The following is a 17,298-nucleotide window of genomic DNA, read 5'->3' on the forward strand; positions in this document are numbered from 1 at the left end:
CATGCTTATAGACATACAAGCACTTAAAGAACGCCGCGAACTTTCAATGGTTTATTTTATCAATGACATTATTTCTCAACGCGTGCAATCTTCTAAATTATTATCGCAACTAAATTTTTATGCACCCAGTCGTCAATTAAGAAATCGTAAAATATTTTCGGAAAACTCTCACAGAACTAACTACTCAAAAAATGGCCCAATAAATCGCATGATGCGTCACTATAATCAGCACTGCGAAAATATAGACATAACTATGGGCAGAAATCAAATCAAAAAACGACTGACTACTGGAAATAATGTATAGAATATAAAAAAAAACATTGTATTATTATAACTGTAGTCTACATTTGCTTGACGAAAATAAATAAATAAATAATGATCAATAATATTTTTAGAGCCAAAGAGGTTTGTTTGACGTGAAAATGTCTTCAATGAAGTTGTTGTTAGTAATTTTGTCCTTCCGAAACAGGTTAACAGTTATTTCTCCAACATCAGACTAATATTATTGTTTGTGTAGAGATTAAACCAGACGATGAATCAGAGATAGTTAAATTATATTGTAATGCATTGATTTTTTCATTTCAGTGTAACCACAATCCGAACATCACAGTTACTTTTTTTAGTTTCGTTTGCAGTAACAAAATGTTCATTTTCCTATATTTATTAGAATCCTTCTTCAATTCATTGCTGTGATACGAATACGTTGTTATTTTGCATTTTTCTGCAGTTCTTGGATTGATGTCATTGCGACTAGAAGCAATTTCAGAAGCAAGTGTTGAAGACTTGAATTTCGACGCAATTATGAACGGAGGAAATTCGAAAAATCACGACAGTTTGGTTAATTTTTTGTGGTTTAAAAAAAAGGAAAGCTTTCAAATAATTTACTTTATTTCTTTTGTTTTAAGAAATAAGATTTTTTGCAAAGTGTAACACCATTACCACAAAATGTTGTCTTTTTTCCAAACAATAACACCCAAAAAACCAAATAGAAATAAAACAGCTATTGTAAAAATAACGAGACAAATGTAATGAGTATTTATGTGCTAAATAATCAATAATTTAAAGGTTGATTTTCGTCGGAAAACATCCATTTTTCGAATCGTTATTCATGCATGAACAGACCATAGATAAGAAATACAGCACTAATATTAAATCCTATGATTTTCATATCCCTTTTCAGATAGTGGATGGCAACGCTAAAACCGATGTATCAAACCGTAGAGAACCGGGCCAGTTTTGCGGGGAGTCCGAACAACCGCAAACATTTATCAGTGAAACAAGTGCCGTCAAAATCGTCTTTCATACCGATAATTTTACCGATCAAGTAAGTACCCATCCTCCTTTTCTCTTCCCAACCTCAGCTGTAGCAAACCTCGAAAAACCTCGTTCTGAGCTTAGACTCTATGTCTCCAAACGTCGAAAATAGAGGGAAATGATTCGTAAAAAATTATTTCGGCATACAAGCTTATCCACTTTGTGGCATTGTAAATAATAAATATGTCATCGTTTGAAAGTTTGCTTTTTCCCTGACAGAAGTTTTCTGGCTGACTATAGCAGGGACGTCTAGATCTTTTGCATTGAAGTAAAGTTTTCGTGAAAGTTTCGTTGAAAACAACACACCATCCTCACTGCTGCAGGTATGCACTGAACGAATAGATGAGCTAATATTTTGCCTCTCGAAATTTTCAACCTTTGGAAGTGTTTGTAAAGACTTTTTGAACAGTCACTAACTTAAATTAAACGAAAACTTCAGTAAGTTGTTATTTACTACTGCATTACTCAGTGCATTCTGTGGGTTAGAACAAAAGCTTCAAACTAGGCCACCGCACCGCGAAAAGGGCGAGGGGGCGACGTCGTTATGCAACAACAGCTCGGACGACATGCGACGACAACAACATTCCTGCCGCTGTGGTCAGAGTCTGGACTCCAAATCTATGCGAACCACAATTCGCAATGTGGCAGCAGACGGCAGAGCAAAAAGCAGTGCAGAAATTGGTGTGAAGGATAAAAAGGAGCAGCGATAAATCAAGCTGAAACAAGACAAATAACTTGCAGACACTTGGCTCCTGTATTAGAACAAGAGTTTTGTTTTAGCACAGTTCAACGGACAAGATAAAGCACTCAATTAGCGGGACACTTCTTATGCTGTTGGACCCGGCGAAAGATGTATGCGGTGCAATATGTATGCACTTGAGAACTGCTTGGCACGGATGCCTGTCGTTAACCGAATCATGGCAGTAGGAATGAATTAATTGATTTTACTTCAACGTAACAGGGTCTCACCTAATAAAATAAGTATCCAAAATATTTCCGATTTCATTTTTCACAACCCAAAAGTGTAAATGTTCTTGAATAACACAACTATGTTCAAAAAGACCTCAACGTATTTAAAAACAAAGTACGAAGTCCGAAAGTAAACCATTTTATTTTATTCAAAATGTCACAGCATTTATCAAAATATTCTTAGATATGCTCATATGTCAAGAGATCACCACAAACATTTTTTAGTCTAACGGAACTATTTTTTGCTTCAAAATCTAACAATTTCATAATTCCTCTATCATTCGAACGAAATTTCGTCCTAATTTAATGTCGAAGATTATTTTCGATCAATACGAATTTGTTTCGTTTTATATGTAATGCGCTCGTAGAAGACAAACCTATAAGCAGTGACGTAGCGTGACCGGGTGACACCCGGGGCGGAAAATTTGGGTGTCACCCCTTTCCCCTGGATGTAACTGCAGCATTTTGTTATACAAAATTGTGAGAGTTAGCACGTTCGTTTTCAACTGCACTAAATCTACCCATTTTTGAAAAATTGGTTGAGATTATACCTACTCTTAAAAGTAAATTTATATAATTTACGTGGGTTTCACCTAGGGTTTGCAATCCCGGAAACGATTTCCCGGGAATTACTTTTTCCCGGGAACAGAAATATTGATTCACGGGATCCCGGGATTCCCGAGCTCTTCAAAAAATTTCGCAAGATTCAATATAATTTCCCATACAATTTTGCAATAAAATTTTATATACTATCAAAACACGGAACTAACGTCGTTAAAGTGTAAAGCAGCTTTGAAGTAAATATTTCTTTGAAATGACGGTCAATATTTACTTGCCGAGTACTATCAATTTATTTGCTTCGGTTATTTGTCTAAAATATTTTCTGTCTTATTCGGTAAACGAAAAATTGGGCAAATATTTGCTTCGTCCAATCTCATTCTTTGACAGTTAGTTCACTACTGAGCGAATAGTGATTTCTTTTTTTGCCATTGATAAAAATTAAATTAAATCGATTAAGAAAATTTGAAACCCGTGAATCAATGCGACCAGAAATAATTTAATAATAGCTCAGTCAGCGTAATTTGGGTCGTGGTCGCGATTTCACACAAAAAAAATCATCTTTGAGATTAATTACGTATACATTCAAATGCTCTGAAACTAACTTATTAAGAGTCATATTGAACAGATTATTAATTATTCTATCATTTGCTTCCAGTTTGTCTCGGTCTTTCAAAGAAAACTACCGAGAGGCTAAATAACGTTCTAGTTGAACAATCAAAATTCTTACATGGAATCCTACTCTCTAATCAACGGTGATACCAATTGCAAAAGGGTTTGTTACGCCAATTAAAACTAGATTGATTATGCAGTTTATTTTTTAAAAATAATTCGCATCGTGTAATGGCACAGTAAATATATTTGATAAAAATTAGCAAAGAGGCTCTGATATAAACTTGAATAATTCGTTTTTCATTCGAATTGATAATGAAGTTGTAAACGATTTTAAGATACTTTTTATAATTCAACTTTTATTGAAATATCATTTTTGCTAAGAATTTTTTTTCATTCCCGGTTCCCGGGAATTCCCGGGAAATGAGATTTTTTATTCCCGTTTCCCGGGAAATCAATTTCCGGGAATATTGCAAACCCTAGTTTCACCACGACCTCCACCTAATTAATAATTAATCTCATGGATATCACCCTTTTGTGGTGACACAGATATCACTTAAGGTGACACGTATGAAAATTTTTACTCATGGGTGTCACCCCCTAGAAGGTAACACCCGGGGCGGACCACCTCTGCCACCCCCACCATCCTACGCTAGTACCTGTAAAGCGGACATTACACGAAGCAAATATTTGCCTTAAATGACGGTCAATATTTGTTTGCCCGTGTAAAAGTATTTGCCTATCTTATTTGTTGAAAAATATTTGCCATCGTATTTGCTGAACAAAAAATTGGGCAAATATTTGATTCGTCTAATGTCGTTTTTTACTAGTGAGGTCACAACCGAGCGAATATTTGCTTGTATTTTTTCTTTGTTCATACTGAAATTTGGTATGAGCAAACTGCAGCAAACGGATTTGAATTGTTTCTACCCGAAGACTAGAAACATTGAGACTGTGTTGAGAAAATGGTTCATGAACTCAATAAAATTTAGATATGTTTTTGATCTTATTCTAATACAACTACGAATGCATTGAAAAAAGATACAAATTGAATGAGTTTTTTAGTTATCCTGGACTAGAAAAATTAGTTAATTAAAACTTCATGACAATGCAAGCTAATTACTCAATTTGAATGCTATGTTCATTTGATATAGAGGTAAACAATTGCTCTTGTCTCACATAATAATCAGAGAGAGGAAAAAATTTAAAAAAATATATAACATGTATTATTTTATTCTCTTTGTTATCATTTCTGTAGACATATTTTGCCTTCGACTCTCGAGCGGAACAGCAGATGGAGGTATTCAATCGATACGGTCCCCATCCGGAGCTATACCCGAACCGTCGCGGTGAGGTGGTCCAAGGGTAAGTGTCCGTTGAACAAGCGTCACAAATATAGGGTTGGTTGCAGATCCATCACGATACGCGGCCCGAACGCATCGGGAAAGATGGCATAAAATGCACAATTCATCAGCCTGATAATGGCAAATCATGCGAAACCTAACTATTCAAATTGACAACAACTAGTTTCGATCCGAGCAATTGCGCACATTAGTTTTGGAGTTGTTAGTCCAATCGCCCTGAAGGTAGCAGCTTATATTAACCCTTCCTGCCCGCTACAAAAGCAGCATGCTACATGTTCAATGTTTTCCCAAGCAAAGCTCATCCGCCGGACGGGTGATGTTGCATCTGCGGCAACGACAGCGGCTCGGTAGCCAATTCTGATGCATATCATAATCAAAATGCATGTCGATGGATATGCACCAGCACTCGACGTGGAGTGAAGCTTTTACCAAAATTGATTTATTCAATGAATATAAATAACCTTTTAAAGTTGATGAAATTTATGCATATTTTCGTTTCATTTGGTGACCGTGACAAACGACAACCCAAAACAGCTCGTACTGCGAACGGGAGTTCCGGGACTGTCGACTGCAAACCTGCTATGTACAATCACCAGCCTACCCGGGAATCTACCCGCGGGCGCTTAAGTGTCGCTACCGTCTGCATACCCGACTGCCCTTCATTAAACTTTATATCCAGAATGAACAATTCGCCGTCGACGGTCAGAGGTGAGAAAACATTCTCGAGAAATGCTTTCAAATGCATAGTAATTAACTTTACCCGTTTAACTGCACTCTGGGGCGGTGAATTTTCCCAGGTGCGAGAACATCATGACTTGTCCGATGAAGGAAATTGGCTCCGGTTCCGAGCATTGTCCGTACGACTGGCTGGCAGTCTACGACGGCCGAGATGAACACGCTCCACCGATTGGAAAATTCTGCGGAATGGGCAAATTTCCCTTCAGCATTATTGGTAAGTGGTCACATTCCGCTCCGTTCGAGGTCGAATGTTTGTTTACTGGAGATTGAATAATATCGTTTATATCCAGGAACATCGCAGCATATGTACGTGGAGTTTGTATCGTCACCTGCGGGGCCTTTGCTCAATACGGGGTTCCATTTCAACGTGGGGAATTGGCCCGGTCACGTGGAAACTGTCGGTACCAAGCACGGTGCATGTGACTGGCTGCTGAGCTCCGATGCGTTGAAAGCGACGAGTGCTTCGGAGGGCATTTTCCTGAGTGTCGCGCACTGGTATCCACCGAATACGTCTTGCAGCTATCACATCCAGGGCAACGAGGGAGAGATAGTGCGTTTGTATTTTCCCAGGTTAGTCGTTTATTTTTCAATTTTCGCTCTAAATTTAAGCTTACCGCACTGGTGGATTGTACACGGTCTTATTTTTCCTTTCTTAGATATTAATTTTTTTTAGTTTTTCCTCAACTTTGTAGTATATTTTAATATACCTAAAAGCTGCGTTTGATCACCCATGGTTTCAAAATTGAAATGTTAAGAGCAAAAAATGTGATTTCAAATTATTCCACACATGATTCTTTGTTTATATTTTATATTATATTAAAATGAAATTTTGTAACGCAGTTGATTTTATTGGTAGTATTCTTTCCTTTTCTGATATGTGTTTAACAATAGAGCGAAACGAAAATCAATAGCTTGGTAATCATAGAATCGAATCAATTTTAGTATAAGAAATCTTCAATATCTATAGAAATATCAAATATCGCAAATATCCAATCCATTTTACTTTAGTGTGACAGAAAAAATCATGAGCTGTTATGTACAATTACAGTTTGTATATGCTTGTATCAATTATGTTTGAAAAATGAATAATTGTAAACCAATCTTATGTTCCAGTTATAGAGGCAATGTTGCTATAATAGTGGAAAATGTGCCAGTAATAGTGGTAGTTGGTTTTGTCATAGACTGCAGCAAATGAATCACGATTTAGTTTTTTATGCTCTAAGGTAGCATTTAAAACCTCTTCCTTTACCGTGGGCAATCATCTAGCATGAGTTGTGATAATTATTCGTTTTAAGTATAATGGTAAAGAAGTTGCGAGAAAAAAAAACTTCCATTGCTTCAGATGATTCTTCGCAATGTTAGAAAGATCTTTTCCGGTAGTTTTACCCAACTCTATCTTTGATCTTTATATCAGCTCAATTTTGTTCTTTAAACCAAGGGACACTTTACGAGCGCTTGTATGAATAAAAAAATTCGATTTCGAATGTTATAATGAAAATATAAAATAAAAGCAAATAAATCATGCAACAAATGTTTAAATAGTCCTGTACTGTATCAGCGCTTGGAAAGGATTAAAACTTTAATAATCTCAAGTTTGTCCTTCTGCATCTCATCAGCCTTCAGATATTTCATTTTACTTTTGAATTCTCTCTCCTCATTTCTCTGTTATATTTCGTTGCGGTTCTGCCCGCGTAGCTCCACTTTCTGCTTCTTCATTTCTTCTCGCTCTGCTGCTTTTCTCGATTTTGTCACTTCAGTTTGCTCTTTATCTTCCTTCTTCAGCTTTCTCAATTTTCTCCATAGAAGCTTTTTCCTTTTCTCGCACCAATTGCTGAATTTAATTTAGCCGCTCTTCTGCTGTCAGAATTGGGGAAAATTTCCGAATGTAGTTTCGATGCGATTCTTGAAAGGGTGTGGTCTACCGCTGGCCTCGAGAAATTGCTTTGCTATGAGCAGAAGAGTCTGTTCAGTAACTGGAAATCCCTTGCGCTTCAAATCACGCAACAAGGCAATGATTTCCTGTTCTTCTTTCGACAAGAGAATTGTCGGTGGACCTTTTCTTGTTTTATCACTTCATTTGCCATTTAGACGAAAACAGATCGTCGACTCACGTATTCCGTAGTGCCTAGAAACACCGTGAATCGTTCTTTCACCGCTTTTGGTGTTTACTAGGCACTGGCAGATAGTTTTTTCGGTGTATGAACGAGATACCCGGTTACGTTTTTACTTTTGCTGCTGCATTCTAAAAAAATCATGACTATGGTAACCACTGGTGTAAAGTGAAATAGAAATTTACCTAAGATATCAAAATGTAAGAATAACGGTGACTTGACTGTATTGTGTGAACCAGAGTCAGATTTACACACGAAAGTAGTTTGCGCACCACAGTTTGTTTACATCTGCTGAGTTAACACCTAACCTCAAATGTTGGCACTACCACTATTACTAAAACAGGGGTACTGAAATTGTTCCTATAGTGAAGTTTCAATTTATTCAGTATTTTGATGATTTTTTGTGATTTTTTCGATTGATTATGGTAAGAAAACTAGTTAAGAACAGTTCTGCAAAGACTGTTGCCACAGAAACTGTGTTTACATTGATATTTCAAGCTACGAAATTTCACTGTTGCGTTACAAATTTCGTAAGAAACTTGCTGTTTTTTTCACTCTTGAATGAATTAATAAATACAAAGTGTTTAAATAAGTTTTCAAACCATTATAGTTCACCAAATCGTAGACATATTTCCACAGAATCAATAAAAACTATCTGATAACACCTACAAAATTATCCCGGAAAAAGCCCTAATAACGCTAAATGCTGGTATATCACTATTACTGGTACACCCACTATTACTGGCTCATCTACCCTAAACTATCTCCAAATTGAAAAATAATAGTTTCTAAACGTTTACCTTTGAAAGATATTTTTTAATTTCATATGATACCGAACATAATCTTTCGGTTTTCTGTTTCTATATAGTGATTGATTTTCATTAAAATACTGTTATTGATACTACCATACATGGTTTATAAGAAATATCAAAGAAATTTATAAGAAATATCAAAGTCAATCAAAGATATCAAAGCGATTAGAGATAATAAAGGACAAGCACACATTCTACCGAGACGTAACAATGTTTTGACTTTTCTTTTGGCATATTTTTTGCTGTAACTTGATAAATATTTCCAGACAACACTCTAATATTATTAAAGATTCTGATATTACAGAAAATTCCTTATAAGAACGATGTATTTGAAAATTGTTTGCATTTTTAATATCAATTTGGGAAGCGATACTTTAGCGTGACGTTACAATGCGCGAGAAATTGAAGTGTCGGGCCTTTCATTCTTAAAGTTAAGAACACTGCTATGTTTGCAATTTTATAACGAATTCTTCTTCCATGATTTGAAAAACAAACAATAACCGAACATTATGCCGCATTGAAACTGTCGTAACTGGTAAAATATATTTTTGAGAAGCTCTTATTTTTTTTGGCGTTACAACGCCCATTTCATCAGCAAAAGGAAGTCTCACTCCGTTGTAACGCCATGAAAATATGAATCATACCATCATCATTAACCTTTATTCATTTTTACGTGTATTTTTTCTATATTTCATAGAAAACAATTGAAAAACTGGTTCTATGCATTTCGTTTTCTGCTTACTGCGATTAGTCTGTCTCCCTAAACTACGTAACAAATCCACTTTAATGTTTTCAACGTAGCCTTAGATTTCAGTTCATACAGTTTCTTTTTTCTCAATTCATTTATTTATTTCGTTAACCATAAGTAGATTAGTTACATTATTTTCTAAACTATGAAAAAAATAATTGCGTGTCTTCAGCCTGTTTCAATTTATTCCGAGCACCTTTTTTATATGAATCCCATTTATCGGTCCTAAACTACGGTTTCGAGATCGTCGAATTGGTGCATAAGACTTTAATTTGGAAAGTAGTAGAGTCAACTCGCTGCGAAACGATATCGTAAATGGTTGACAACTAAATATTGAAATTTGCTTGAGGTGCTCATGTTCAACAACAAACACGCTCACAGAGAAATAAAAATTTTGGTATGAAAGCCTCTCACTCCTCTTAATGTCAGTATTTTTAGTTTTGTTTATGCATGCACAGCTCTGTTCAAAATAGCGTCGAAACAGGAAGCGTTGTGGAAGAGCATTGTACAGTTCTAACTGAACTGCACAAACATTTTAGCAAGAAGTTCACGGTAAACCATTTTTGGGGCGAAAATCTTCCGGTTTCAACTATGTATAATTTCTTGACCAATAATACTCACCAATAATACACCAGGAAGGTTATGTTATGTTATATTATGTTTAAAAATTCCATCTAAAAATGTTTTATCTTAATGGATAAAATTAACAACTAGAGACGATTAACAATAAAATATTATGAACGAATCCTCAGGCGACTCAAAAAAGTGTTGATGGGCTCGTTGAAGTCGAACAGTTCTGCAACCTCGTTGAACTTCGTTGAACCTCGTTGACATAAACCTAATCGCTTCATACTGGCCGTACCGACTATACCTTGCTCCAAGTTTAGGATACCAAGATAACTTATGCGTTAGATCTCCTTCTCTCCAACGTCTCAATCTTTAATAACATGCAGCGGTGCTCATAGGGAGGCAGCCTCGTAGAATCATGCTAAGGAGAATACCTTAGTGACATAGGCACGTTTTTTTTCTGAACAGCTTGCATGCGATCAATCCAGACCCTGTTGAACCAAGCAACAACCGCTGACTCGAACAACGAACGTACCAGGGTGCGGTACAAAGCTTTCATGCACAGAGGATCACGGAATCCATCGGCAATTCTAAAAATGAATTCCAGCTGCTTATTGGTTGTAATGTGCCCGGAATGTAAGCTGGTTATCCAAAATTACGCCTAGAACTTCAACTTGGTTCACGCGTTAGAGAGCTTACCCGTACAAGTTGTATGGAAAGCTAATTTAATGAAACGGATAAGAAGATTACGGTAGCTCCAATCACTGGAAGCATCAAGCAACTTTTGTAGTTCCAAACAGTCTCTAGGGCAGGCTATAATCAAACAGATTTTTACATCGTCTGCGAAAAAAACCGTGTACCTCGCGGTAAAATAGTAATAACGTCGTTGATAAATAGTGGAAATAAAAGTGGACCCAGATTGCTTCCTTGCGGCACTCCAGATGAAATTATAAATGGCTCAGAATGTGTCGTGATTTACACGATCGAACGTAGCCTTGAAGTCCGTGTACACAGTATCCACTTGCAATCCCGAGCGAGAACGCAACGAAAAGAACTGCGATAGATTGGTTGTGACGGATCTCTTAGGATAAAAACCATGTTGATTACTAGAAATGTAGTTTTTACACGTTGCAAACAGCACTGTTCTGACGACTATTTTGAAATTTTTTAGAAAAAGCACATAAAGCAAAGCAACTAAGCAGCCGACTATTTAGTGTACAGGACAATTGCGGGGCTAGCGCTACGATCCTACTGACACTAACAATCTCTCCCGAGCCGAGACTCGAACCCACGACGACTGGCTTGTTAGGCCAGCATCGTACCTCGAGACCATCTGAGAGACAAAAAGCACATAAGCATGTAATTTTTCGATAATTAGCTATGTAGCACTGGTTCCTTTTTTTGTGAATCGGTGTGAGCAATGAATTTTTCAACTAGCAAGAAACAATCCTTGTTGCAGAGAAAAATTTAACAGCTAGAGGTACCACCCACCAGTTCGTTCGAATAATTGTTCAACATAAATGACGGGGTTCCCGTCTGGTCCAGACAAGTGGAATGTTTGAGCTTTCGAATTGCACTTAAAACGTGCGCTACTGTCACTTGGAAATCTCCACAATCCAAACTGTCCTGTGGAGCCTCGCGTAATGCAGCGTCGATATGATCTGGCATGGCAACTAAAGACGAAAAAGCGGCTTGAAAATGTTAATCAAGTAATTCGCATTGTGAAGAAAATGTGTTAGCAGACACCGAGGAACATGGAAGCTGGTAATCCATTTTCTTTTCGTTTAGAACAAACGGAAGACCAGAACTTTGTTGGATGTTGACGTAAACTTCTTTGAGTTCGATCAATGTACCGAGAGTACAGAAATTGATTGTACAGTTCATATTTGTTGCTTGCGAGTTTGAACCGGTACTTTGCTAGAAACGTGCGATTTGTTTTATAATTTCGTTGAGCAGCTCGTCTACGACGTTTCAGCTCACGGAGATGTCGATTTGCCCAAGCAGGTTTTTTCGGAGATCGTTGCAGGGGAACAAGAGCTTCAATAACTTTTCGAACCTGTTCGGTGGACGTATCGACAATGTCTGTCAGATCCCGTTGCTAATCAATGAACTGTCAGTCAATTGCTGATAGCGCTTCGTTCAACACATCGTAATCAATCTGCTTAAAATGGAATCCACAATGTTGTGGAGCTATACCCAGTGCAATAGGCAAGGCACTACTTCAGTCACAGTCACGTCCAGAGCAGGATGATCCGGGTCAATTTTCATCATTTTTTTTTCGCTGGCCTTCATCACAGAGAAGTTATGGGGCGCTGGCTCGTTCACCAGTATTAGTTCGAGTGTTCTGGCACAAGCGTTCTTGACTGGATTTATTTGCGTCAAACCATTAAAACAGAATGCGTCGTACAGAGCACTTCCAGCTGCAGTTTACCTCGTTTTACTCGTATCAACAACAAGGCCATTGCTTTCCGAAAATAGAAATGTCGTATAGATTCCGGCGGTATAACACGGATCTAATTGAGTCATCATGTTTTTGAACAACATCAAGATCATTTTGACGATCGGGGGAACAGATACAACACTCCAATGCTTAGGGATGACCTATCCAGCTGGATTTTCACCCACAGTTGCTCGAGCGTGTTGCTCATCGGAGCTGGGTCCAAGCAGCAGCAGTGCCTGCAGGAAACGGCAATCAATACTTCACCACCACGCGAATTTCGACTCTGCACTCTACTGCGGTCCGTTCGAAATAAAGTGAATGAACTACCAAAAGGTGGAACGATAAAACACAATCGCCCAGCCATGTTTCAGTGAGAACGATAACATTGTATGCTCAGAGTCGGAAGCAGTTAGAGGGAAAGTGTCGATTTTCGTGCGGAGTCAACGAACTTTTTGGTAGAAGATGCGATGTTGTCAACAGAATCATACTTGCCTGTGTTATGTATTTGGAAGACGCCTTCTCCTTGCCCACACGCAGGCCTAAGACAGCCGCTGGTCGCTGCCTGAAATGGCCTGACTGCGGAGGGGGGATTAGGTGCTTCTATATTACTATTTTTTGATTGCGTCCCAGTAGTTGGAAGATAGGAAGGATGCTGTTTTGTGTGTAATTTACTTCGTCATTACTACTTCGTCCTGGGGTCCTAGGGAGTGGATTGATATCGGATCCTTGATTGAAGATAGTTAAGGATCTGCACTCAGTGATTGAAGAGGATTCCAAAAGTTGCAGCAGCATTAATGTCACTGAACTCGCGAAATAACATTCCTCTAGGCCACGTTTAAGGTGATAGTTAGATTTTAGGTCAAAACTGATGCATACCTTAAATGAAATGAATGGCAGGGATTTGATATCCTTTCCCTTGGCAGCTTCAACATCATTTGTGCCAAATCTTTGCTTAGCCTACCGATAAACTGTTCACAACACGCACAAAAAAAAAATCCTCAGTAACTCAACTCCATTTGTACCCCAAATACGCAACACAACGAATCTACCGTAGTGTCGCCCAATCGAAGTTTTCTTCGAGATTTAGAGTTCCTTGGTGTTCAAAAACAGCTGGAGAACATGGAACTGCAAACAGTTGATTGGTAGAATGAGAATAAAATTCCATTTTTTCAAATTCAATAACCCAGTATTTTTCGATGGGCCTCAGTTCCGTTGCGTTGGGAGGGGTGGGGGGGAGAGTGGTCATGTCCTAGGGTACGAAGTTCACCTCGGAAGCTGCGCTTTGACGTAAGGCTCATCACCCGTGATGAGACAATGAGTCTCCGTTACCGAGCTCGTGACTTTCCCATCGTATTTTGCCGTTCGTCACAATTTGTAGCCTTCTGCACTTTGGACGTATGTAAACCCTCCCGGTCCTTAGCTCTCTGAACAAAAGACTTAAACAGATTCAACTTTTTGGCCAAATCCTTGACCAAAGCATTGGGATAACGCTTAAATGCTTTTACGACACAATCGTGAGGCTGATCACTAATAGAACACCCGCCCTGAGCGCATTGCTCAGAGTTGCTCAGAGTTTCGTAATAACGTTTTCCGATGTCCCGAGGAGAGCGTTGCGTTGCTTGCGCAAAATCAATTCGCGACGTTGCTTTTGGGTGACGCCGATAAAAATTCAGTGTAAGTTATACACTCTAAACTACTTCTACTCAAATTTTCAAGAGAAAATACCCAATGGGATTTTTTCTGCAGCGTTTTTTTCCGTGATGCAACTTGATGTGTGACAACCTTTACAGGAATGCAGAACTCAACGCAACTCTGGTGATTTTCAATGAAAGGATGTCGGTTATGATTAGAGTAACTATTTTCATTAGTGACGTTTGAGTTATAAATAATCGCAAAAGTGTCTCAATGACATAATGTGTAAAACACACTCAATTTTTTTTCTTCGATTTTTTAAAGCTGGTTGAGCACACTGGCAATATATTCGGTGTCCTGCGTCAATGTGAAAAAAAAAAATCATGAAAAAAATTTCGCTAAAAATACCTTTTTTTCTTCCAGTAACATGTACTTTTCATACTCATAAATACCAGGATTTCAAGCGGTCAAGCTTAACCAAACTCAACCTCAATTCTGCTTATCTGGAATAATTTGAATAAAATATCAAATAACTAATAAATAAGCGTTCCATCTTAAGAACTCGTTTTGGAAGGCACGATTAGTTTCGATGAATTGTAAAAAAAAGTCATATCTAATATGAGAACACAACGTTTGCTAGCTTTTTCCAAGTATTTTTTCCTTAATATTTCGAAAGTTTCACTATTAAAACTTCTAAGGAGGATCACATTTTTTCACATTTCACTATAAACCATGGATTTGGTGCCAAAATCTGCATAAATTCGACCTGAATTGATTTGTATTTGTGTAATTATTTATATTTTGGATCGAAACTTCACTATGTCAAGTCGTCACTTGATCCATTTTATATATTTTATGTTATTTGATCAAAATATTTTTAGATCTTTTCTTTGCACTATCTTTTATATCAATAATTAGTTATCAAAAATGACACCAATGTAAAAAAATTATCATAAATTGTAATAAACTATAACTAATCATGTTTTAATTTGCAGCTTCCGCATAAACCGCATCGAAGCACCTATAATGAAGTACGAAGAGGATTGCGCTGAGTCGCTCACAATTTACGATGCCAATCATCCGGATCCGGCGCGCATCATCAAAACGTTCTGTGACACATTCTCGCGTCCGATGGAAAAAATCGACTTCGTAAGCACTAGCCGTTCGCTGTACGTGAAATTCCTCAGTAAAACCGGCTCCTACAGTGGAAGTTCGCTGTACTATTGGGCCCATTATGACTTTTTCAATAACACCAAATACGGTGACCCGGTGCAGAATACCCTTTGCGATGAAGTATTCTACGCCTGGAAGTACAATAAGGGAGTTCTGGGGTCACCGAGAAACACTCTAATTTACAAGCGAGCCGCCGGTAGCGATGTTCGCTGTCAGTATAAATTCGTGACGGACCGGAGGTTATTCTCGCGTGTGGTTGTTGAGGTTACCTCGGTCACATTCAAGGAAGTTCCCTACTCAATGAACGCCTGCACTCGGTGCCACGAAGAACGAGTGGACAAACTGATACTGTGGGAAGAGAAAGACAAGAATCAAAACCGGTTGGCCTGTTTTTGCGATAATATCCCACGTCCAGTGCGAGTTATATCATCGGGAGATCAAATGAATCTGGAGTTGGTCATACAGGGGCAACATGCAACAACGAGTTACTTTAAAAACCCACAAACATTATTCGAAGCGAACTACGAATTCGCTCATGGGCCCATTTGCGGTCCGATAACATTGGGACCGTCCCCAGATGGAGAGCTTGTTTTTCCCTATAAAAACTCTCTAGGATTTCAGCTGACTGAAAATCGCAGGGAAAAATGTATTTGGGAGTTAAAGGTTGCTGCGCAGAGAGATTTATGGTTACACTTGGACAAGGCTCGATTTGCTGAAAGAAACTGTGAGCATGGTAGAATAGAGGTATACCTCGCAGGAAGACTGGAGCCGAGATTCATCATCTGCCCAGAAAATGTAAGCTTAGCAAGAGATCTGCCCATTCTATCAGCTGCCGAATTAGGAGCTGTGGAGAATGAAAACGACCCTCTGCCAGTGTTGATTCAGTACACTGGAGACAGTGCTATCGGGAAAAATGCATTTAAATTCGTATGGACCGAACTATTCCACCTGCCGAGAAATGCTGATGGAACGTTGGCAACTTCGTCCATGTTTAAGGATAGTTGTGACTTTTACTGCCCCGGTGATCAGCATGTATGCATTCCAGAATATCTGCTGTGTAACGGATACCAAAACTGCCCTAACGTATCAGGACTCCGAGTTGTGGAGAGCAATATAGATAAAAATTACGAGTATCTTGAAGAAAACTACATCCGCACAGGACTGTTCGATAAAGAGTTTCTGCTTAATATCCAATACCTAACCGATGAAGCTCCAGAGCTTTGCCGAACTAAGTACATTCCAAATAATGGGGATTATCCAGATATTGTCGAATGTTTCCAGTTTCCCGTAATTCAGATGGTTGTAGTCGGAGTTATACTCTGCACTCTTATCATTCTGGCTTTCACTATCTACTGCCGATTGTACGGACAGAAATATTACGACTGAAACGCACCGCCTTCGGATTGGGGTGGTCATACCCGTTCAGCTGTTATCTTAGAAACCGTGTAGCCAGAACAGGAGATTTTCCTTTCACATAAACGGGATTAGGTTTTAGTGAATTAATACTCAACCGAAAACAAAAAAAAAGAGCATGCCTTCATTTCCTTCTATTCCTGCAAACAAATCTCGTAAAAAAATCCTACACAATTACAAAAAAGTAACACAAAATTTACAACTACCAATATAAAACGGAAACTTTAAACTGCACCCAGATGAAATACTCACAGTATGGAAGAGAGGATGGTTGCCGTGAACCGGCATCAGTGGAGTTTTCTAGCTTCGTTTCAGAAGTCAACACGGCCAAAAAGCAGCACAAGCAGGCGGCTTGTTAACATAGGCTGGCAGCTGTCCTTGGAAAATCCATTTTCTTTATATAGGCAATACGATTGTTCCTCTGGTTAGTTCTGTGCCCCCAACCCACTCGTAGGATCAAATTTAAATAAGAAGATACTGAATCACTTGCCGAAGCCAGCGATCCAAGTAATTTACGAAGTAAACCAAAGAGAAATATAAAAGATGTAATGTAAGAAGAGAAACATGTTGAGAATTTATTGGTCGTTTTTCTTTTCGAGTGCTTAGCAAAACGTCACGGTAGACGATCGAATTGTTTGGACCGTAGAGATGAAAGTTATTTAGTGGAGGCAAAGACAGAGTAAAACAAATTAAAAACCGCACTGCACAATTTGTACATAAGCAAAAAAACTGAACAAATTTAACAAGATGACATAGGACAAACCAATTCTATTATATACAACTGCAAACCAAATTATGTAGACACGAAAAATGAAAGATGAAGGTTAATAAATTCTATTGAAGATGA

General features: G+C 38.2%; 1 protein-coding gene across 1 annotated transcript in view; it reads left to right on the forward strand.

Annotated features, from left to right (window-relative positions):
* LOC129722659 (uncharacterized) overlaps positions 1–17,298 on the forward strand; it is a 136,633-nt gene extending 119,335 nt beyond the window's left edge. Inside the window, exons 3-8 of the mRNA XM_055676278.1 lie at positions 1,181–1,324; positions 4,712–4,818; positions 5,352–5,525; positions 5,615–5,769; positions 5,846–6,125; positions 14,861–17,298. Coding sequence (XP_055532253.1) covers positions 1,181–1,324; positions 4,712–4,818; positions 5,352–5,525; positions 5,615–5,769; positions 5,846–6,125; positions 14,861–16,424 — 2,424 coding nt within the window. The 3' untranslated portion in view covers positions 16,425–17,298. The remainder of the gene's footprint in view (positions 1–1,180; positions 1,325–4,711; positions 4,819–5,351; positions 5,526–5,614; positions 5,770–5,845; positions 6,126–14,860) is intronic.

This window comes from Wyeomyia smithii, chromosome 2, assembly GCF_029784165.1.
Source record: "Wyeomyia smithii strain HCP4-BCI-WySm-NY-G18 chromosome 2, ASM2978416v1, whole genome shotgun sequence".
In the NCBI taxonomy this organism is placed as follows: Eukaryota; Metazoa; Arthropoda; class Insecta; order Diptera; family Culicidae; genus Wyeomyia; species Wyeomyia smithii.